The sequence below is a fragment of the Atheta coriaria genome, unplaced genomic scaffold, assembly GCF_025399875.1.
Source record: "Atheta coriaria isolate IRGN ID8LTWV9N9 unplaced genomic scaffold, Caltech_Dcor_3.1 hic_scaffold_5_pilon, whole genome shotgun sequence".
In the NCBI taxonomy this organism is placed as follows: domain Eukaryota; kingdom Metazoa; phylum Arthropoda; class Insecta; order Coleoptera; family Staphylinidae; genus Dalotia; species Dalotia coriaria.
Window position 1 is genome coordinate 10,335,848 of NW_027045447.1, and position 23,956 is coordinate 10,359,803.

At 37.1% G+C, this 23,956-nt stretch overlaps 2 protein-coding genes across 2 annotated transcripts; both read right to left on the reverse strand.

Moving 5' to 3' along the window:
- Nucleotides 1–17,740: 17,740 nt before the first annotated feature.
- On the reverse strand, nt 17,741–19,230 carry LOC135792440 (achaete-scute complex protein T3-like). Its single transcript, XM_065303072.1, has 3 exons — nt 18,757–19,230; nt 18,496–18,592; nt 17,741–18,377 (listed from the first exon to the last, which is right to left on the reverse strand). The coding sequence occupies exons 1-3, from the start codon at nt 19,098–19,100 to the stop codon at nt 18,294–18,296; spliced, it is 525 nt and encodes a 174-aa protein (XP_065159144.1). The 5' UTR covers nt 19,101–19,230; the 3' UTR covers nt 17,741–18,293.
- Nucleotides 19,231–20,178: 948 nt separating this feature from the next.
- Nucleotides 20,179–22,799, reverse strand: angel (protein). The gene is made up of 8 exons (XM_065303894.1): nt 22,089–22,799; nt 21,775–22,020; nt 21,509–21,726; nt 21,395–21,450; nt 21,027–21,341; nt 20,808–20,968; nt 20,494–20,749; nt 20,179–20,435 (listed from the first exon to the last, which is right to left on the reverse strand). The coding sequence occupies exons 1-8, from the start codon at nt 22,216–22,218 to the stop codon at nt 20,276–20,278; spliced, it is 1,542 nt and encodes a 513-aa protein (XP_065159966.1). The 5' UTR covers nt 22,219–22,799; the 3' UTR covers nt 20,179–20,275.
- Nucleotides 22,800–23,956: the final 1,157 nt, after the last annotated feature.

The window sequence follows — 23,956 nt, forward strand, 5'->3', positions numbered from 1 at the left end:
ATTAGCAGCATGCACTTGGAGTCCCCATACGAACAAATTAGTCGTTATGTGCGTTTTAAGATCCATCTTCGCGTCTCGTCGTGGTACGGTACTCGCCCATCGCCATTGCCGCCCAAAGATGGACACAGCGAATATGTGCGAATGTGCGAATCTCATCCCGCGGTGAGAGAGAGGTCAGGCTTCGGTGCTCTCGCGGTGTGTATACGTTTCTAATCGCGGATCGCAATCCGTTCGTGCGACCGCCGTCCCAATCCGGAAATCACCTCCAAGGTCACATACCGCGACTCCTCCGGGTCGCTAGCGGCCATCTAGCGGGGCTCACACCGTTGATCAATTCCAAATTTAGCAATATGATCGATTGCGCGATTAGCATTCCCACACTGGGCTTTAAAATAGGTTTACATGCATTCAATTTGAGAAGAAAAAAATGATAAACCCTCAAAAAGCAGTAAATATAAATTGTTTGAAGGTATTTATGAAAAGGTTGAATAGATCAATGGATGACTTGTAAGGTTATGTAATGGAATACACGAAGAAATGGGCGAATATACGGTTATAATGGTCGACTATGGCGTCTTCGAAATCGTTAGTCGTTTTTCGATGCGTCGCGAGCGTGCGCACGTTCATTATCTCCTTCGGCGATCGATAAAACGGATAATAGATTCCGCGATTTCAATCAGTCACTCGGCGCTGCATCGGTACGCGTTGACAATGTGGCGTGTAATGGGAATTTCCCGTTTTTGCGCGTTTTTGTTGCTCGCGCCGTGATAAATCGGAATGCAAGTATCCAATTTACGATGAATGTCATCACGACTTTTTAGTGCTTGCGGCTAAATTTAATTTAATTGATATTTCCGCGAATTTACACATTTTATATATGTTTTTCATTAAATTACGGTTCAAGATCATATCTTAAAAGACATGGATTTTTTTCTGGCAGAAAATTTCCTTCCCTTTTCAAAGAAACAAAAAAAAAACTTAAAACACCAATCAAAAGTGAAGCAATCAAAACGTTTAACATGCGTCACAATGGGATGCCGTGTGTGCGGTGTAGCAGTGAAGCCGTATCGAATCCTGTTTTGATTTCTCGTTGACGGCGACTACCGGCAGCGCCGAAAACAGGAAATCTTTAGCATTTTTTTTACGCCCGTCCACTACTTGTACTTGCTAAAAGCAGCGCACAACTCGCAGGCCGATAATTGCCAATAGCCGGTCGTGTCGAATGCCGTAATCGCCGGCGCGAGCGCGCGCTTGTTGTGTACAACACAAATGCGGATGTATTCTTATTTTTTTCTTCGCTCTCCGCGCGCGGCCTGCAACTTGACTTTTCTTCATTCTTCAACATAATAACCTCCGACTCGGAGCGCACTCTCTGTGTAAGCTGTGTGTGCAGTACAGTTAAATCTCCGCCGTCGACATCCTTCATTGTGCATAACACCATATAGAAGATACATACACACGTTGTACACAGATAGAAGAAGCCGGCGTACGTCGTACGCAATCGACGAATTATTTCTTATATGTTATGTAACACACGCGCGCCACGGCCGCGAGATGAGTGGCGATGAGGTCCGCGGCGGCTCTCCTCGGATGTCAGTTAACGGAAAATCCAGCCCGCAGCTACACGATTGCTTCCTGTTGCCTGTTACCTGCTTCTAATCTTTTTAGATTTCATTGTAAAAAATACGTTTTAAACGGTTTTGGGTTGGGTAGTTGCAGAAAATGTTGCAGAATTACGTTAAATTGTCCGATGAAAGTAAAAAACTTAAAAATGTTTATGTCAAATTGATTAATGTGCAATCCATTAATTAATTTGATATTTTGATTGCCCTATCATGGTGCAATGACGTTCGGTTAAAGTTGAGCCTTTTGTACTCGTATATGATTTGATATGCTATGCTGTTAGTTGGTTGCGCAGCCTGCAAGTCCATTTCGCATATCCCGGAACTCACGATCGACGATTATTATTACCGCCTCGCTCGAAAAACACACAAACGTGTGCCGCACACGTATGGATAAACGTATTCGCCGCTTGCGGTGTGCTCGTGCGATTATATGCGAAGATATCTTGATAGAGCAAGAGGTCACAAACTTTGCCAGCCAAGAGTCTCACACGACTCTTCGAGTCCTCTCGTGGTTATGGAGAAGCGAGGAGACCCGCCGAGAATATCTATGCACTGCTTGCAGCCTTTGACAACCTACTTTAATGCCTTTAATATTTCAATTTGATTGCGACACTGATTATTGTTATTTGCACACAATCATGATACACAAGATGGAGCATATAAGCACCAGCATTGGTGAGCACTTTGACAGTTCATTGACACCTTAAATTGATAGATTCAGTGTGTTTTTTTAAATTATTCCTGATATGAACGATATCGAAACGGAACTATTTGGGTTTTGTTATAGTTTATGTCTGGTGTCGATATCTTCGGGTGGCTTGTTCGATTATTATGTAAAGCCGCCTTCGGAAGGTCATTGATTTCTGTAGGTTTTGTTGTCCGGCATATAACGTAACTTGTCATACTTGTGTCCGCTGCGGATGACGTCCAACTAAAGTCGTGCGTAGGTGTGAATTTACGGCGCGCAATTTGCAGCAAAATTCGTAATATTTCTACAAGCATACAACAACTACCATATATTTTCCTGCAAACGTAATGTCAGAGATGCTTTGGATGCAAATTGACAAAGTGCATAAGTAACAACAAACAGCACAAGTGTCATTTTATACATTGTAACAAAATTCAATTTGTCTTTCGTTACTTTGTATGATTTTTATTCTTAAATTATGTACCTATACTTTAATTTTGCATTTCGCGTATTCCAAAAATTTAATTTCATGCATTTTGTTCATTTTTTTCGTGATTTTTTGTGCGTGGTTTAATAGACATGACCATAATCGGAAACGTTAAATTTTTGCGCAATTAATTTTTTTTGACTTGTTCAAAGTTTCGAAGTTCCGCTACTCAAACGCAATTCGCTGCTGTTGAACAATTGCTTTTTTATGGGTAAGTGTTAAATCGCCATTAGTAATACAACGTAGAACGTGCGTACGGTTTGATCTTGAACTTTAATTTAATTATACCGGACGCTACTTCCCTCTTCCTTTTACCATATTCTCTTAACTTACATAAGAAAAATATTAATAATAAATAATTAATTGCAAGTTTTTTTTAATTATACTTTAACACGTAAATAATCGTCGAATAAGTGCAAAGGAAATGAAAAACTGACACTTCTTATTTGAAACGGAAGACATTTTCAACTCTACTAGTTTTACTCATAAAGTTTCAAAGGATTTTTTGACTTAAGTAAAAAAATAATATCAAAGTAACATTCTTGCGTGTTGATTGATCCACGACATAACTTCGTCTCCTTTAAGTTGTTGTTTGCTTTGTGTGATATTTGTTGATCGTGGCTTACTGTAGTCATTTCATTAGCATGTAAATATTAATTTGCTATTCGCGCACAAACGATCCATCCATTCGGCGTAATCGTCCAATTCTAATGAAACACATGAGCACATCAAACGTGGGCAACAACTAGACGCAGACGGGAGTCCGAGCGGCGACAAAACACTTTAGTTGTGTTTACGAGATGAGACGAGAATGAAAAACTCGCACCCAGAGATGAGGTTAGGGACCTTTTAACATTAATCTACGTTTTGTCCTTTGTAGTAGAAAACTATAAACATTTTTGCAAAATTTGCAATCGTCCGCTTTTATTTACTTCGTGTGAGACTCTCGGAAACGTATGCGTATGTAATTCTATGTAGGCGGAGCTAAAATGACGGTTTTCGCTTGAATTTTCGCTCGAAACAAGTTTTGAAGATGAATTTACGATTTTTTTCCGCCGTGTGCGCAAGAGCAGAAACTGGATATTCTTATATCTCTTTAATGAGATGTATGAATGCGTTGTGCATGTGTGTGCGCGTTGTGTTTGTGTGTGGGCAGCTTCATTGTCCACGTCCGGATTCCTGAACTGTCACTCATGCGCTTACTTCACTCGCTTGAATCTGCTATGGGAGCTTCAAGTGCTTCTCGAGTGCTGCTTGACCACACATCGGACAAGCGTCTTTTATTTTATTTTCTGATATTAATAACTTGCCAACACACGCAACCACGACGCAGAATAAAGTTGGAGAACTCACGAAACAGGAAAATCATTTGCATAACAATTTACTAAACAAAATAAATAAATTTTTAAGATTTTAATATCGACCGCCAATAAAGAAGTCTTTAAATTCTCGCTTTAAATTTAAATCAGTAGTGATGATGCGCCGATACAGTGTGTGTGATTATCGCTATCGATCGCGTTTATGATGACGCCGCTAAAGACTGTAATTAATTTCTTGATTAACTCAGCGCGCGCAGTAAACGCGTACATGTTCCGAATTATGCGGTCGGACGTGTGGTACTGTTGATAACCAATAATCATGCCTATAAATTATACATGCAAATGTGTATATAGGTTCATGTTCGACCGGTTGGTCAAAGATGGAGTCATTATTCGTAATCATTCGATATATAAATTTTTCTATTGTTGGCGAGCTTTTTAAATTCCATAAGCTTGTAGATGTACGATCTCGAGCGCGAGAACAACAACACGGCCCACAAAAGCGTTGGCAACCGCGTTGCTGAGCCACCGTAGTTTTGGAAAAAAAGTGGTCGAGTGACTTTTTGGTCTTGCGGTGTGCGCGCGCGCGCACATCCGGTAGAAACCTCGCGATGGCTCGCGTGCCTCATCTCCTTGCAAGGTCAGCGACTGATCACCAACACTCCACCAGATTCAACTTCAGCATCTCCGCTCTGCGCGCCCCTTCCTTCCTTCCTTGCGCCGCAAGAGCAGACAACATTCCACAGCTTCCACAGCAACAACCTGCGACGTTGCCAACAACTACCTACATCCACAATCGAGTTACTTATTATATTTAATCATGTGCTTGGATAGTAATTGTCTCGACGTAGTGACATGCTGGTGACACATTTGAATAATGCAGATTAAGATGATGGCTTTGTTTCGGTTTTAAAGAAACGAATTGAAGAGACCAGAGACGCCACGCTTATTAGACGCCAGCGGAATTGATCGGCTGTTCACGCATACAAGCGCACTTCCCCATGCCATTGTGACGGGGCAATGGTTTATTCTTCAATAACCTTTTTGAACCTTTCCAATTGGTCTCTATTGAAGCTAATTGGCTTGATTACTCACTGTGCCCAAACCATCACGGACTGGCGTTCCCTATGAAACTATTCGTCTATGTGTCTACATTTTAAGTATTTAAGGTGGTGGATCAATTAGTTGTCGATATTTGACATTTCCTGGTAATTGCTTCTGGTGTGCGTTGTTGTTTTTGCTAATAAAATCTATTGTGCCGTTCGCTAAACAGTCCCGAGAACGTTAAAAGTCAATTAGCAGTTGTGTGCTAACCATAAGAACGGTAACGAGCAACAAGTGTAACAAAACGAATTCCGCTTCCCCTTCCGCGCACCAATCAAGCTAGCGACGAGGAACAACAAGCTAGAAGTTTGTTTGTTACACTTATGGTTATTACTGTTTCTACTGCCCACGCATGAGGAATTTATTTTTTAATTTAACTCATTAAGTCTACATGAATTTAAATTATTCTTCGAATTGTCAAAAATTTTAGTTTTAACTCGGTATAAAGATCCTATTGCACACAACACACTTAACAAAGTATTTTCCTTTGTGTCACGTCCCATCGTTTTTTTGCCGTAACGCTGGAAGAAATATCCAATGAATAGATGCACAGTGACCAATGAAGTATAAATCCGGGCCGACGTTCTTCATTATACGCGTGCATTTCTTGCATCATTTATCACTGCAATGGTTTGGGACACGCACAAAAAAAAGAAATGGAAATATAAATAGTCCGATGGCTTCGAATGAAGAGAAAAGGATCCGACTGGTGTGTTCATGGTGATGTCGTGACCGATGGCCGCGTGGTGCATTTTTGGTGCGCGGGTCTTTTGCCCCATTGTCGGATGACTCGGATGCCAATGGGTGGAGCACTTTGCTTTGCTTTATTTCCATCACTTGCAAAGCGATGCTTTGTGCCGCGCAGTCAGAACCAACATTTCAAGTTATTTACCTGAAACTTCTTCCCTGGTGTATGGGTTTAGGTATGGGTACATGTGTGGTAGGTGTATCGGATGCGTATCGACGTTTTTCGGAAGAATTCCATCCGAAAGTCGAGAGTTATTTTTTTTATTTTTTACTACTAGCTGCAGTTTCTGGTCATTCGCGTCATTAAATATTTTCGAAACATTAAAAAAAATCTTACTTCTCGCTACCCGAAGATGATGAGCGGAGAATTGAAGCACGTCAGCGTGTGGAATGCGACCGGTAAGCGCCCTAAGGTCTCACAGTTGATCTTTTTCCACTTGCGCTTAAATTTTTTGAACCACATGTGCACACGACGAGCAGGAAACGCGCTAATTATGTTGGATAATTTGCGGCATTCCATTAAAATTACAAAAATTCCAAGCGCTCAAAATTCCACTTCTAAACATTTGGAAGCAACAAGTCACTTGTCGGCATCTTAACCACGTGTTGAATTTTGATGGGAATATTTGCGAGATGCGCACGAATTTAGAGCTGCAGCCGTTGCTGATGTAATAAAAGTTTGGTTTATATTTTATGGACGACACACGCTATAAAAAGCGCAGTTAATTTGGCGTGAATTGATTACGATTATGACTCGTCTCGCGGATCGGAGGCGGTTGATAATTTACGATTTTCAATTAAGCATGCGCTATAAATTAAAAACTAAACATTAACAGCATGTAGGTATAAAATTCCGGTGAAAAATAACAATTGACCAAAGAAAATTGATTTTTTTTTAATTTCTGGATTCATTTATTTTGGATAATTAGTAAGAACAAGTAATTTAAAAAAATATTTTGACCCATCCTGTATTTAAAGCAATGAATCGGAACGAGGTCTTTTTTGAGTCCATTTTATGATTGTGGCCTTCCTGTTCTTCTTTGGTGTTTAGCTGCGCCGCGTGCATCCATGGTACATGCCAGCATGCCATCAATTTTTTTCTCGCTTTCCTTCAGCAGCAAACACCATCAACGTCCCAACACTCCCATCTTCCAACACCAACCTCAAATGTGGTTCTCTGAGTGCATATCTCCGTACGCGATACGCATATCGTGTATTTGGTTTACCACATAGTGGAAAATCGTCCGAAGACGAAAAACGAAGCAAAACGTCGACGCTTCCTCCGGTCGCAAGCGGCGGCCCTCATTATTTCTCGTCCTTCGGGCTTCAACAGTCACGCTGATTGCTGGAACCAGTTATGACTTCCGCTTCTTGAAGAGTGCCGCGCGGCCGCGGTGGACGCGGATGGCACGTAAGTGCCATTAAGGCAGCGGCGCGCGGCAGATCGCCGATCGACTAGTGTGCGGTGTGTGCCCAGCATGGGCATCTCACCTCATCTCACCTCCAACTCTCCGAGTCTCGACATGATACCGAAACTCGGAAAGCTTCGCTCGCACGGCTGTGCAGCCGCTTTTAGCTTTCGGACTCTCCACTTGGACCTCGCAGCCGTTACCGGAGATCGTAATGATAGCATCGGAGTGGCCGCGAGATGACCGGACTATTATTACTCTTTCTTGTGGCGAGTGTGGAGCGCAAAGGGAGTCGCTTCGAGCGGATGAGCCTCGAATGATTTATGCACGTTCTGGTTGATCTGACACAAGGGGCATCCAAAGAGATATTACTATCGGATGTGTGTTTAAGTTTTAAAATACTATTTTCCACGACTTTTGAACAAACGGTCTACAACAAAGAAAAGTTAATTTAACATTAGTTATTACAAAATAATGGAAAACTAATTATTTTGTTGTTAACAGTCCATAAAATAGAAGAAATTTGCACCGTATGCAAATGCGCAGACGTAAGCTCCACCCCGTGACTAAAGCCCGTGTATAAAGTACTTTAGTCACTACCTGGGCCATGTATAAAACACCACTTTTTGTGTCTTAAAACCGTGGAAAAATTGGTGTTTTCAAGATGATAGTAGAAAATTTAATTTATACTGATAAAAACAACGGTTTTAGTCGGTTGTCCTTCACTTGTGGTTTAAACCCTTTGAAATTTCTAAAAAGAAAACTTGATATTTTATTAAATCGTAATGTTTTCATTGCATGGGTGGCACAGCTGGTCTCTAAAGCTTTCACTCAATTGTGCGCATTTTGTGCAATTCAATTGCATTTGCTAACAATGTAGGGCGCTATTTGATATGGTCCGCATGTGTTACCAAACCGTTCCGAGCCCGAGTGTGGGAATCTGTTGGAACGTCTCTGACTTTAATTTGGCGCGAATCGAACGCACTGCACTCGATGAGATGGTATTAAGGAAGAAAAAAAAACAGGTAAACGTGGGAGGTATTTTTTTTGAGGGCATGACACCCCTCCTAGGCAGCGACCCAAATACCTTCAACTTGAAACCCTTGAAACCCTACATATTCTTCTCGTCTTTCAAGAAAAGCTTTGGGCTGTAATTATGACGCGCGCTGCTAATAAATTTAATAAATTTCTGACAGAAAGTCAGTGCAATCACAATAATTATATAGAAATTACGAGTTAATCTAAAACAGAATCTAAATCCTGAGGTCTTTTGACCTCCTACAACGTGAGTTAATTAAATGAAAATCCAATCATTCCAAATATTGAAAATTGCTCTCACCGAAGTTATAATATTGGTAATTAAAACACTCATGTCTATAGCGGATTTATTTATTTCAAAAGGAAGTAATGATTTAACTCGAGCATAATCTGAGAATAAATACTCGCCGAGTTAAAGAGCCACGATTAAATGGCCAGCGGTGAGGCAACACCGGTAAGCAAGAGAAGTCACGATACGCAACAGGTGAGCGGAAATAACTTCAACTTCAACTTCAGTAACTACACTGGGTGAAGTGTTAAGTCCACAATATACGAAAATGTGTACGGTTAGATTGGAGTTAATGTTATATCGGTACACTTTGTGTCTGACTGAGGATTGAAATTATTACTTTATGCGTTTGATTGGAGTTGAGAGGAAATTCCTCAAAATCTTTAATATCTACTCGCATCCGGTTGCCTTCGAAGAGCATCCGCGACTAAATCACTGTAATCATCTTCAGCCACCAACGGTATCGGCAGGAAGCAGGGAATTATGAAAATTATATCATTTCGATATGAAAACATTATTGATGATGTAAGATGATTGGGTTAAGTGGAGTAGAAGGGTTTTAGATTTTGTTTTGGACAATTTAATATAAAATAAAATTGTCAAAAACAAAAATTAATTATTATTCTAGTAATTAATTAAAAACTAAATATAGTTTCGGTGTCTGCTAATTTATATTTGGTTGTAACAAATTTCTAGGTGATTATTCAACCTGTACACAATTTTTAACATAATTTTCCCCCGTGGAAGTTGATAAAAATAATACCGACATACGTAACTCCGTGAGTGAGTTTAACGCGCGTGTAATAGATTTGTCTTCGCGTTTCTATCACTTGTGGAGATATGTGTAGACTCCACCTTTTCGAATCACACTCGAAGATTTGTCGCTTGTCACCTAAAGGCAAAGATGATACCGAAGGAAAGCGGCAGCAATAAATAAGCTTCGGTGGACGGAGCGCACACCGAAAGAAAAGAATGTGGTAGTTTTTGGTGGCGGATAAATTACGATCAGTGCTCAGCGCGGCTGTGCGTGCACCGGAAATGCGTCGGCTCGCGACTCGAATAACTCGATTTTCAACATTTCAACCTCGACTCGGAATGAAAGCACACGAAATAAATTACGGCCGCGCGAGGAAAATAAAATCAAAAAAGACACTGTGGAAGAAAAACTAATTATGTCGCTTTGGCTGGTGTGTTGATGTTGAGTTTTTAGATTAGAGATTGCGGAGAGGAGAAGAAGTCTGTATGTATATTGATTAATGACGAAATTTACGAGATTACTTTCCGGCCCTTTTCGTAGCAATAAAAATTTGTTGCGCCCGGGTGAGATTCCAAACGAAATTAACTCGCAACGGATTTTCATGAAATTTTGAAAGCTTACAAGTGCTGCGACCGCCACCAGAGAGTCAAGTGTTTGGCGTGGCTGAAGTGGCTTCTTCCTTTGGAAACACCAACGACATCGGTAGTTTATGCCATCGAGCATAAACTGGCATAAGACGTCGTTTCACATATCATCACGTGTGTGTGCGCTAGCGTAGGCAGTGTGCTTTTCGATAAAACACTTGAAAGTATTCTTAGAAAAAAACTCATGTTTGTCGTGTTTGATGATAGACGCTGCATTTTAAGTTTTTAGTTTAGGATGTTTGACTTGCGCTTGGAAAAAAGCCACTAAAAAATAAACCAGTAAAAGATTATCTCTTTACTTGAAAAAATCTGAGTGATTAATTAATTTCCGGTTGTTATAAGAGTTTTTGTCGATTTAACTGTTGAAATGCACTTTTGAGTTGTGGGAAATTTAATTTTTTGCAAAACACTTTCAGTTAGGATTTAAAAAGATTAACAAAAAGTCTAACTAACGGCTAACTAGGTATGTGTAAGTTTCAGAATTTTGTTAATTAGTGAAATGAAGCGCATCGAGTTGAACGCCGTCTTCGTGGCGATAATAATCGTGCGGTAACACCTACGACCTTTTAGGCAATTCGGGACAATTGCATAATCGCTGGCGATGCGTTCGTTATTACGAGTTGAGACTTGGAAGTCGAACACACTCACACACCAACTCAACATTTATAATATTACGTTGAATTGCGTTTGCCATTGCATTCGGTACGCGTGTAAAACGTGTAACACGAAAAGTTTGGTTACGTTACACTCATTATGCGCGCTTTTTCCCTCGGCGAATCGCGCGGATGATTTAACACAAGTGAATTATGCGCGCGCAGACGCAATCGAGTTATAAAACACTACGCACATTTATTATATTATGTATGTGTCATATACTTTTAAAGTAATACACACGGTAGATACGTGATTTGAGATGCGATTCTCTGAGGATGTGAAGAAATTGAACTTTTGTTTTTTACTGGAACCGATATCGATTTATAGTTAATTGTAAATATTTGTAAATATTTAGAAAAACGTTCAAATTGAACTGTGACTTTTGGTATCATAAAGCATTTGACAATTAACCATTGCATATATAGTGCAATTCGGTATCCGCTTTTCAGTATACTGAATTACTGTGGTTTTATAATAATTAACTAGTAACTAAAACGCTCCATTTATCCTTTTATCGCTAAATAAAAATGTGGAAACTTCATATATGAAAAGCATGAATAATCGCAATAATTATTTTGCTGAATTTGCGCTTAGTAAAATTATTATATAAGAAAATGTGTAATTATTGCACAGTTAATGACCTGCGGAATTTCAGTTTGGCTTTGGGCTACAGCAGGAAAAAGTACGTACACATTTGGCACACATTTATTTAACGTGAGTGTTTATTGTGTGTTTTATTACATTAATTAGAAAGTATTTGTTTAAATTTATTTTCACGTTGTGTTAAATCATGTTTTGTGTTTGAGAAAAAACGAATCTGCAAATTAAACTTCAGCCAATTTTAAATTTATTTAATTCTGGATATTTTTAAACGATTTAAGCGATTTTAAATTATTTAAAATGATTGAAAATCATCTAATATTTCACCGAAAAACATAACTTGAATTTTTATGGCCTGGAACTATTTTACTTAATTTATTACATAATAAAATAGACACTTGTAGGCTTCAAGTATTTGTACTCAAAATTACATATTTAGTAATTAAGAAATAGCACATGCATGATGAGCGCATAATGCGCTTGTGGCTTGTTAGTTTGTCGGGTTTTTAAGCATTCATTACACACACGCACGAAGTGCACGCATGTTGGTGTGTCTAGTTCAGGCAGTATCTACATATTCTACACTCTACCATTGTATGGTATAATAGTCTACAGTATCTACCTTATGCGAGTTGTTTTTCCTCATTGTTTGCCATACGTTTGCCGCTCCGTCCAGGCGCAGAATTTGGCCCGCAAAGGACGCTAACAAGCGCAACAAAATTCACATACACATTTACGCATCACGCACGCCATTCGCGCTTTGCATACAGGTATAATACTCGTAAACTATAAACTCTTTACTTTTTAGTTTTGTCTCACGCACAGGCCAAGTTCTTAGCTACGTTTTGTATGAAATTAACGGCAAATGCATAATTTCTGAAGGCTCAAAATTGTCAAAAGTGACAAAAGTGTTCGAAAGTAATTTTATAAATAGTTTGATACATTATAAAAGGTTTTCAATAGAGGTACAAATGTTGTCGTGTTTTATCGTTACCAAAGTTTGGTTTAAAATTAAGTAAAACATGAATTATTTTATTTTATTTTCTAGAAATATTATAAAATTGCCAATTAAGAAAAGAAATAGACACATGTTTAAATATTTTTGATTGTAATTTTAATGCAAATCAAATTCAAACGATTTCTTTACTTAAAATATGTAGGTAATAAATTATTTATATGTGTTTAAACTTTGATGACCGTAAGAAAATTTATTTAATTTTAATTATATTGATGAATATTCAGTTCTAAATTGATCATTGTTTGTTTTACTAAATTCCAATCGCAGTAATTGTTATACGGTCATCGTGCGGTTGTTGAAAGTTTAAAGACACTCACAGGCATACATTAACTAGTTATTAGTAATTATATTGTTTGAATGTTTGAATGAACACACTTATGATTAGGTACTCAAATGTAAAACGACTAACTGTATTCCGCTTGCCTTTTGCTTGTGTTTTTATCATTACACATGTAATTATTTCCTCCGCGCTGCAGTTAAATTCGATGTGGTCTGAGTCTCCATTGGGCCGGAATATTTAAAAGTTAAAACGTTTACTCAATCATCAAATTAAAAATAGCTGCTGTGAAAATTACACATTTTTATTTCTGTCTAGTTTCGATTAGCTACTTATTCGTAAGTGTGAAAGATGGTTAAATTTTCTTATTTTATTTCTAAGTACCTACAAACTGTTTGTTAAGTACAAGTACAAGTACTTGATATACCTGAACAAATGGCGGCAGTTGTTACCTGTGAGTTTACGACTGCAAACTGCGGAGATAACCGCTCAAATTCCAAGAAGCAGCGACTGAAATCGTAAAAGACTAGAGATGAAAATTTCGTATTTTGTTGTGCATCATTTTCTTTAATTTACAAGTAAAGGGAAATTTTACATCAGTTACGAGTACATGCGAATATAGTTATTAGCATGTAAAATGCGCGAAATTGAAAATTTCATTGTTTTCATGTATTATTTTCTTGTTTCTAAAAGTTTAAATATTAAGTACTTGGGCTTGCATACATATATTTTAAACTTGCAGTTTTCTGTAAAACAACTTTCTTATATTTTACTGGTATAATTTCGCAGTTATCAAGGATTTTAACAACTTATGAGTGAAATAAAAAGTTCAGCGTCACATTTTAAAACTATTTATAAAATCGTCTTTGATAAGTAGTAAAATAATTACATACTGCAAAATTAATTGCACTATCTTTATTAATTTAGTTTTATGTTCCCATTAAGTTTGTAATATGGAACGAGTAGTATAACTATGCCGGTTCTGGCACATGCAAATCCAGGAAACAATCGCCATCTTAATCGACGAGCGTTTGTGATTTATTAGCGCGCATAAATAATCCGCCACTCGACTTCCTTGTATGACTTGATTCGGATGCTTGCGCAAACAGCATCCAAGATTGCGAATCTGAATTGAATTCCTCTCGACGTCAAACTCAAACATTTTGAAGGCCTACAACTTTTTGCGCAGAGTATTTTTAGAGTTTAAGCAGGACTTAACTTTGAATGAAATGTTACATAAAGGAAGTCAGCTTTAACAAGCGACGTTAAAATAATATGAAATTAAGTTGAAATTTAATTTTGATTAGATTCCCCTTAAAAATTAAAGAGAATGTGCACATTAAACAAATCGTGACAAAACGCCTTTCGATTAAACTGCAAATTCAATTTTGTAATCATCATGTAGTTATAATAATAACAATAATAAAATTGTTTAGTCACGATTCACGAGTCTTTCGCTCGTCTTTCATTCGACAATTACGTTTAGTAACTAGTACCCGATAGATGTCACCACATACAACTTTCGATTTCCAAATCGAAGAGTCGAAGTATTAATAAGTCACGTTTCTTCGAGTGTTCATCGCGAGATTAATTGTTATCTAACGTGTTCATCAACTCGTCCTAGTCGCAGTCGTGGGTTGCGTGATGCAAGCACGCAAGAATCGAGCAATCTATAAACTCGATAAGTTATCCGCCGCCGTGTGCCTCGTGCCCACATGAGTTATATTTCTATATATGTGTGTGTGTATGTGCGTTATGCGCTGCTCTCGCGAGCGGCGAGCCGCCGCATTATGCAACATTACGTAAAGGAAAGGGAAAGTAGACCGCGTCCCGCATTCGGAACTCCTGCCGGCGCGACTCTTCCGGGCCGTGTGTGCGCGCGCGAGCGCTCTCGCAACCGGTACATGACCCACAATATCCGTGCAAAACCGCTCATATCGTAATTATTATAACTACACTCCGCCAAATACAATGTACAGTCATAAATTATCACTCATATTATTTTAGATTAGATTTAATTTTTACACTTGACCTTCAAATTTTACTAGGATTTGGGTGCGATACTAGCGCTACTTAAAAACTTTTTTTTTTCTTTTGCATCTGTACTCCACATTTGAAAGTTTTGATTTTCATCCTGTCGGAATTTAATATTTTTCCTCCTTCCACTTTTAGATTGCCAGTTTTTACACGGGTTTGAGACACAAGAAGTGGAACTTTACATACAGGCGTGACTAAAGTACTTTAGGCGACTTTAGACCGTTTTGCCACTTTATGCTTAATATATTATTATGGCTAAGAATAAAAATGTAATAACAATTAATTTTAAATCAAGTTTAAGTAGATATGAAGTTTATAACATATTTGTAACCTTCACGGTGGAGCATTTTCCGTATAGTATAGCATTTTACTCCCACAGTAGGTATAGTACATAAAAGTAGCCTGACAATTTACACACAATTAAAATTTGTATCTTAATTCTCTCTCCGATGATTTCCGGCATATTAACAGTTATGTATTGATAAAAAGTATTAACAATATGCCATTCCAAGCAATGCCATAATCCACACATCATTTGCTTTGATATTTATTAAGTTTCGTAGTCGTAAATGTAATTATTTTATGTCGTTCAATAATAACTTTATTGTGGCAATTGTGCATTTCCGAAAACGGTTGCATTGTTCAATGACACACGTAGCATAACGCACCTTACAAACTATACTTATCAGACTTGATTAGAAATCGATAATAATTGCTCTGTGGGTTATAAAATATATAAATTTTACCTTCCTCTTTAAGTGAAGCAAAAGTTTATAATTCCCTCACCGGAAGAGGAAGGTTTAGCCTTCAAAATGCGCATTGCGGTATAAATATTTATTTGTGAGATGAAATGACTAAAATTCATATGAGTATCAAATAGAAATAAAAATTATGCATTATACTACAGTTGCAGCTTCCTTACTGCACACTGGTTACTTGTTACTTGTGTTACCTGTAGCAACAATAAACGTTTTATTGCTCGTCCTCCGCCACCGCGTTCTTAGGAAGCCGTAAAAATATATTCGTCGAGATCCTGTTCCTGGAAGCCGGCTTTACGCGACCGCGTAAACACTCAACATACAGGATCTTTTTAATTATATCAATCAAAATAATTCAACATTTTTAATATAAACAGGAAATATTTCAATTAACAGAAAACAGTAAATAACCCTTAATACGCTGTTATGTATACGATTGGTGGCATAAAATTTAATGATAAAATCGTATTCTGGTCATTTATTCCAATTGAGATACTTGGTATATTTTTGTGGCATCGCGACGCGTCTTCAGTACACTCCAGCAAGGTGTGTTTGCATTGGCATGCCTCGACGTTTGCTTTCCTCCTGCTGTGTGCGGGCGTGTGTGTACGTAAAGTTCACCTCGTCGCATATCACATTATGTATTATGTGCGCGCCGATGTTATCTTTGTGTAACCCACACATGGGCAATATGTATGTGGAAATATGTACACATCTTTGCTTTGGTCTCTCGCGCTTGGAACAGGAAACGACGACGCTTGCATTTCGATCAGTTTCAAACGAAACTCCGAGAATCGCGGCCAGGAATGCACGAGATTTCACGACAAATTGTCCAGCAGTTGAGCTTTAATCTGGTGCCGTTGTGCATATTATACTTTTAAATTCTGTATAAATAAGATGATGATTTTTTCCTGGAATGTTTGTGCTGCGCAGAAGTAAGGAAGCGATTATAATGCGTTATTGACATTAAATAAATAAAGATGTTGACGCCGGCGTTGATATTTACATTTATAGAAAGATTACGATTGAAAACAGGTATTTGAATTTGTCTTGTTGGATAGAGTAAACAATATGACATCCGGTTTTGGCGAATAAATTTATTTGTAAACCATATTGTATAATAAGTGTAATCGATGCAGAATGGAACGTGTTAGAAATAAACGATGATTGATTCGTTTAATGCGCGTACGAACATTAAAAACGTTGTAACATTGTAGGCAGGTAAGTGGTTGTGTTGTGCATTTATAAATAAAATGTACGAGTAGAAAAATCCCGTTTCTATGACTTCATGCTTTTCGGAAGAGCAATGCGGTAAATACCAAACAGCAGGCATTTCTGCAAGGTCAGCGTGCAATTAAAAATCAGCTCGTTTTGACACAGGAGTAAAAAAGTAAAAGTAGGAAATATTCACGTTTTCTGCTGAGTTTTTCTTCAGAACATACAGTATAGTAAATTACTTTTACAACATTTAAATAATTATTGTCTCGATAAAGAGTAGGAAAACAAAATTCTTCGATTAAATTACATGATATAAAATATTACACAGCTGAATATGACAGGAAAGCAAAAATTTCAATTTCGATTCAAAAAATAAAGAAAAACATCTGGGAAAATATTAATTTCTTTTTTATTAATTTCACATAAAATTGATAAATATTAACATATCTATCAAAAATTAGATTAGGTACAGGATTTAAGATTAATGATTCAATTAATGATATAAAATTCGTATGATAAATTTATTATACATTACTACAAGACGAATGTGTGTGAATAAATAATCGTTCTAATTCTAAGTCTAATTGTAATGATCACATCGCATGTGTCGGATATTGTGGGATAGTCGCATTACTTTCTCGCCTGTACGCTACTCAAATAGTTATCGTAATATATGTAATACGACGTCGGCGTCGCTCGCTTTATTGGTCTATTGGTATGTGGCTTAAGCCGTTGTTTGTCGTCCGCGGCGCGTATGTAAATGCATACGAGTATGACTCGCATGTGGGTGCCCTCACGCCGCGGCGCTCCTCATGAATAAAACATTTGCCGTCCAGCGTAGCGAGCGAGCGGCTCATATAATATAATAATAATCGACGGCACGACGATACGTAATATTTCTTCTCGGCGAGCGTGTAACTTTTAACGAGGACACGTGCTTCCGTACAAATACGTTCTTTATTGTTTCATATATTCATCTGTTACTTTCAATTTGGTTTAATCTTTGATACTATCAAGAATGATGCATTTACTAAATATTAAAAAAATGCTAAATTGATCGATTTAATAATAAAATACCTACTTTATTAGAATTTAAACATGACTAGCAAAATATAAGCTATAAGACATCATTGAAATTAATGCGAAGGAATGTTGCCTGCGCATTTTTAGTTTTTTTTTTCTGATCATACGCGGTTTTCATTGATTAAGATAAAACTAGTTTATTAATATATTAAATATGCCATGACTAGAATCAACACTCTTTTGCCTTATCGTTAAGGAAGCAAAACGAAGAAAAAAGACTTTAAATTACAGTTAAGTTCATTTGGGAAATTCTTAAGTACCTACTGCTCTACTTTCGATGTTCCTATTAGTAATTAGAAACAATCATAAAGTGTAATCAAATGTGGGATGAACTGATGAACATATTACAGAACTTAACTCTAATTGCAATATTAGTTTTTCTACTCATCATAGAAGGTTATCGTGTGGGACAAACAAAAAGATCAGAATATTAATATTTAATATACTATCATAAGACAACTATTCTAAGTATCTAATTAGCTAATGACCAGACTAAGGACTAGTTTTTCTTAAATTTAGATTAAATTAATTTCTGATGTTATTAGTAACCTAGTGCAAAATTATCACTAAACTCCGGAAAGTCTTCTTCGATTGGTGATGGATAATAGTTGTAATAATACTGCATCTGCAAATAAATTGTTTATAAATAATAAACATATTCAAAAATTAGAAAATTATCCAAATCCAAAGACAAAAAATACTATTTTATTGTCGATGTAGAAAAAATTTATATTTACACTCACGTTTTGGCTATTATTATAATCTCGTAGTAAATCCTGTAGTTTTTGAATATAATCAATGGCGTATTGAAGAGTTTTCACCTTACTGACACGTTTTCCTCTACAAAAGAAAAATGATTAAGAAATGAATCGCTAAAAACCTGTCACATCAATGAATATTTCGAGCCTTATCTCGAATTCTGATCCCTTTTAGAGATTTGTGAAGATGCAGGCTTTTGTCCTCGTGACTGGTTTGCACGACGTCTTTCGTGCTTCTCATCTTACCTGTTGTTCTCGAAGGGGACGGCTTTGCGCAGCCGGACGAAGGCGCCATTGACGGCCTGCACCCGCCGCCGCTCGCGTGCGTTCCTCTTGGCGACGACCTGCGGCGGCTTGTCTCTGTGCGGCACGTGAACATATCTCGCACTATTCGCACTCTTCGCGTGCTCCTGAAGAGCACTGCGACCGTTTGTCTCCCGCAATGGTTGCGCACATTCTTCGAGTTCTTTTGACGATGCGCATGATGAAGATGAAGACGACACCAAAGATGCGATTCTATAACGCGTGTCATCGTCGTCCTCGACAAAGAAGTCTTCGTGCACATGCCACGCCGCACTCGTATACGTCATTTTTATCTTTTATTTATTTGCACTGATTTCGATTTGGCAAGTTTTAAATTACCATTGTGTAAAGTATTGAATTGCACTAAATATTGAAGTTTTTAAAATTTTGGAGAGCTTTGGGTGTCTTGTGACTTGCTTCACCGTTTTGTTTCGACTGAACTATAGCATGAAGAAGGTATCATATCATCAAGTTTTTTTACAATAAATTCAGCCGGCTAAATGGCCCGGGACACCCGCATACACCTGGACGCGTGCAAGGACTGCTGATAGTACTCGTAAATACGAACAACTCCGCCTGTTGGTAATAAGTTATCGACACCTAAACAATGAAGAACACGCATTAACACCGCCGACGCATTATTATTTTCGCTTAAATTTCAGCTGCTCTGGTTTCATCCCTTTTTAAATGCGCGTTGAAAAATGAACGGCGACCACCGGTTTGCCTAAATCAAGTATTGTTCTGTTGGTTTACTGGTTTACTGACAGACTGCCCAACTTTGGAGGCAATAATTAATAATATTCGTTTAGTCATTTTTGGTTGTGTTATCTTTGATAGTTTGCTCATCGTAGGGCGCGTCTAAGATGAAGGCAGATGTGTTTTTTAGGCAGCTAGAATATGCGGATATCATCATGCCTGCGGTGAACCACAATCATAACTTTAAAATTATTGTGGTCTTGACCGAGAATCATGAGTCAAGAAGATTCCCCAGGTGGTTTCGGGAACTGTTGCGCACCTGGTCAACGTTTAATTAGCCTATTGAGTTACTACTTTATTATTAATAATATACGATTTATGCGTAATATACCAACATTATTATTTTTAAACACATCTGAGTTACGTAATATTTTATTTGTTTCAGATATTATTTATTACAATAAACCATTGATTATTACGTGTTTTATTATTTATTTTCATATATTTTGGTAGGCAACCAAACCAACATATAGGTTTAGAGCACTCAAAACGTATTACTAATTATTTATTTCTTTATTTTCAGGTACTCCCCCATAGAAATGAGAGAAGTATCAGATCCAATCACATTTTGGTAAGTCTTTTAGGATTCTTTCTAGGGATATGAATGAATATTATGAAGATATTTATTTGTATTCCTTGTCCAAAGGCGCAAGACAAAAGTATTGTATAACAATAAAAACAATGTACGACAAGCGTATCAAAATAATCAAAAATCAAAGCGAAATTGTGCGACTAAAGGAAAGTGATCCGATCCAACTTTGATATTAGGAATACCTTTGATGTGTTTCGAATTTAAGCCAGCTACAGTAGGTAACTCATAGCGACCAAGACATTTCATTTCCCCCATCAATTTGTCTTTTGTCACTCTATAATTATATTTTTAAAGAAGTAGATTAAGAATATTTATAATAGAAGTTAACTTACGTATGAAACAAATAATCAACTAGTACCCAGTTATCTTGATTAGTCGACACTCCTTCAACAGTTGGATACACAGAGGTAAAATTGAAGCGATGAACTAATTCACCACTTTCAAATAGTCTGAGATCAGCGGATTTTATCGCAGTGTTAATATTGTGTCTTCTGCTTGAATGATGTAATTGTATTAATTCTTCTTCCTCAGACCGTGATAAAGGTACATTCGGATTACTCTTAGCCAAATTTAAATGTCTGCAATCATCTAAAAAGGGTATCATTAAAATTTATGATGTGAAACTTTTAATAAGCTTTTCATTTACTTGTAACACCAAGTTCAGGCGGTAGCCAAGATTTGCCTTGCCTGAGATGGTAAACATTTTGATAGTTAATTAATTGTTTGGTGATGAACTGGTAGACTCCATTCGTTACCGTTGGTGAGGAATTAAAATCGCCACATAAAATAACGGGAACATTTCTTTGTCTACAAATATAAGAGTAAATATTATCAGTTTCAAAAACGTATGTTTTCTCATAATTACTCTTTGTAATCATAAGAAATTCGATTTATTTCGGTCAATAGAACTTGCGTTTGGGCAAGCCGAACATCTTCTCTTTTGGGATTAAATAAAAGATGCGTTGTTGCAACCACAAAAGAACGATTGGAGTTCTTTGGTGAAAATTTTGCAATGAGGCCCACATTATGTCGATCAAGCAGATTTGTTTTTGGTTGAAAGTATTCCACACCATAGAATTCAATCATGTTGAGAGCTTTTGTTTTGTAAAAAATCGCACAGCCATCGGGATAAATGCTATTGGTCCGTTGTTTAAAAATGCCTTCATAGCCTATTGATTTTTAAATTTATTATATATACATTAACAGGCATCATATGAAATTACCTGAGTCATGAAAAACTGATAGTAGTCTACATAATGTGATTCCTGCACTTCTTGCAAACAAATAATCTGTAAATAAAGCATGCAAATGAACTTGGATAGGTATTTCATCAATATTCATACTAACATCAGCATTATGTTCTCTAAATTCATGCTGCAGTGCTTCCCATCTGTAGCCCCATTTTAAATATCTTTCCTTGTGTGTATTTTTGGGGTATAAATACTTGTGGTTATCCAATATTGTCTGAGATAGCACATTGTAGCAAATCAACTTAAATGTAAAACTATTTGGTGGCTCTGGGTTATCTGCCAATTTAATCCACTTTCTTAAGTCTTGTTTTAATTCTAAAAACATTTTATATATAAAAATATTATGTTTTAATAATATCTTACCAATTTGTTGCTTTTCTACTTTCCATTCATCAAGCCTTGGCATTTTGTTATTTCTATCCCTGTCTCTCTGTTGACTGGTAGAAATAGATCTAATACTCTGTTGTGTTGAAGTATACCTGTATGATGAGTAATTATTTAAAATACGTGGTGCATATTGATGGCTCCTACTTTCCTGGTGTCGTACATGATATATCCTATTGATATTAGAATCAGTAGTAAACCCACTTTGTATGGATGATTGAGCACCTAAAAGCACACCAAATATATAAGTAACCAGCATTTTTTAAATGTTTTAAGCAAAATATAATGATTACAATTTGTAACATTTTGTTCATTTGTCAGAGCTTTGTTCTGCTGAATGTCCATAACTAGATTGGTTGTGGTCCGAAATAATGACCTACAGGACCAGCATTTGGTGGAAGAGAGGAATAGATGTGAATTCATCTAAATACATTCCACAGAAAATGCGCTATTTGATAAGATAATTCAGGAGTCCATCTAGGTAAATGTCTTGCACTGCATTGTCATTTTTAAGACTGCTTTAATTTAATGTTCTCAAATAATAAATGTTTCGTTATCACCTTCGTAAATGATAAATGGTAACTGAGATCGCATAATAAAGATCATGCAACTGTTTAAAAGGTTAGATTATTCATCAGGAGAATTAAGTTAATAGGTAAATGTCTGTACGTCTCTTTCAAAATCGAAGTTGGCAACACTGTGCTTTACGTTTATGCCATTTTCGCACCTTAAATTTATCGCTTCAAGGCTTCATTAATCATAGTTGTTAATGGATGATCTAAATATCAGAGAACCTTGTTTGAAAGTTAATACAAGGAATTTGAATGATTTGCAGGTTTTGTCTGATTTGTTTCTTTTTTTGTTTGTTTTAGGGTTTAGCCAGATCAAGAGCCGGTACTAGAATGGTCACAACACACATTGAAAATAAGGTAATTAAGTTTTCTTTGTTATAAATTTCATTTTTCGTTGTACATACAATGTTTTCATTGCTGTTAAATTAAATTTTTTGCGCTTGTCAATTCGGTTCCCCACAGAAAAATGACAGGTTTGGGAAAAACACTGTACGCAATTACAGTTTCCAACAAAAAATAATTCTGACCTCCGCCACTAGATGACGCGAGTAGTTTTACATTACCACTTTCCATTTCGTCACTATTTCCTGTACCGATAGATGGCGCTACACGCCTGTTCAAGTTTATTTCGTTTGCAATTTAGTTTCGGTCAGTAGTTTTTTGATGCGTTGGTGTTGCGCCACTTTCGTCGGTTTTAAAGTTCATTTCTCGTTGAGTGATCGCAATCGCAACTTTTATTAAATGTACTTTTGCTCTTTTCTCTCAATCGCGTCACAATAACATTCAAATTTAATTTTTATTTGTTTGCGGAACACGTAATTTATTGTTAATTTATATATACTTACTTAAATTTGAAAGTGTTACATGGTGTTACAAGTGTTACTTTGTATTTGCATCAAAATTACAAAATTTGGTTCATTTATTTTGAATAAGTACATCCTTGCGACGTCTACATTTGCAAATCATAAATCATAATTTCATGATTTAAATTTTAGGTCACTAGCATGAACTAAAATTCATAAAAGAGAATTGTATTAGTTTGGAAGACAATTCTATTATCAGCGTTTATGTATAAACAACTTTCTTATCGCATTTGCCGTGCGAGATGCTACGCGCAATATTCTCGTCTATCGTCGCGCTGTCGCACATTTTAGTTTAATTCCTATCGCAGGTACTGCGCCTATTGCAATTCGCGCACATGGTAGCGTGCCATCGACGCGCCGCCTGCTTTGCCCAGCTATTACAATTCGCGCATAAGGTCGCGTGCCGGCTTGGCGTACATATCTATTTCTTTTACCTGGGGATTCATGCGGTAAGTGCAGAGTCTTACTGTGAAGTGTCGCATCGTAAATTCAATTCAGAGATGGCACTAGCATGAACTAAAAATCATAAAATAGAATTGTATTCGTTTTGAAGACAAATCTATTATCAGCGTTTGTGTATAAACAACTTTCTTATCGCATTCGCCATGCGAGATGCTACGAGTAAGATTCTCGACGCGCGTTCGCATGCAGCACATTTTAGTTTTGTTCTTATTGCAATAAATACGTGTCTTTGGCAATTCGCGCACAAGGTCGCGTGACATCGAC

What these genes read in the sequence shown, in the direction of transcription:
- LOC135792440 (XM_065303072.1), bottom strand. Translation starts at nt 19,100, where the DNA reads ATGACGTATACGAGTGCGGCGTGGCATGTGCACGAAGACTTCTTTGTC. An exon ending in GTCCCCTTCGAGAACAACAG is followed by an intron (nt 18,593 to 18,756) that starts GTAAGATGAGAA and finishes TTTCTTTTGTAG; the next exon opens with AGGAAAACGTGTCAGTAAGG. An exon ending in ATTATAATAATAGCCAAAAC is followed by an intron (nt 18,378 to 18,495) that starts GTGAGTGTAAAT and finishes ATTTATTTGCAG; the next exon opens with ATGCAGTATTATTACAACTA.
- angel (XM_065303894.1), bottom strand. Translation starts at nt 22,218, where the DNA reads ATGAATTCACATCTATTCCTCTCTTCCACCAAATGCTGGTCCTGTAGG. An exon ending in TTAGAGAACATAATGCTGAT is followed by an intron (nt 21,451 to 21,508) that starts GTTAGTATGAAT and finishes CTTTATTTACAG; the next exon opens with ATTATTTGTTTGCAAGAAGT. An exon ending in ATTTCTTATGATTACAAAGA is followed by an intron (nt 20,969 to 21,026) that starts GTAATTATGAGA and finishes TTATATTTGTAG; the next exon opens with ACAAAGAAATGTTCCCGTTA.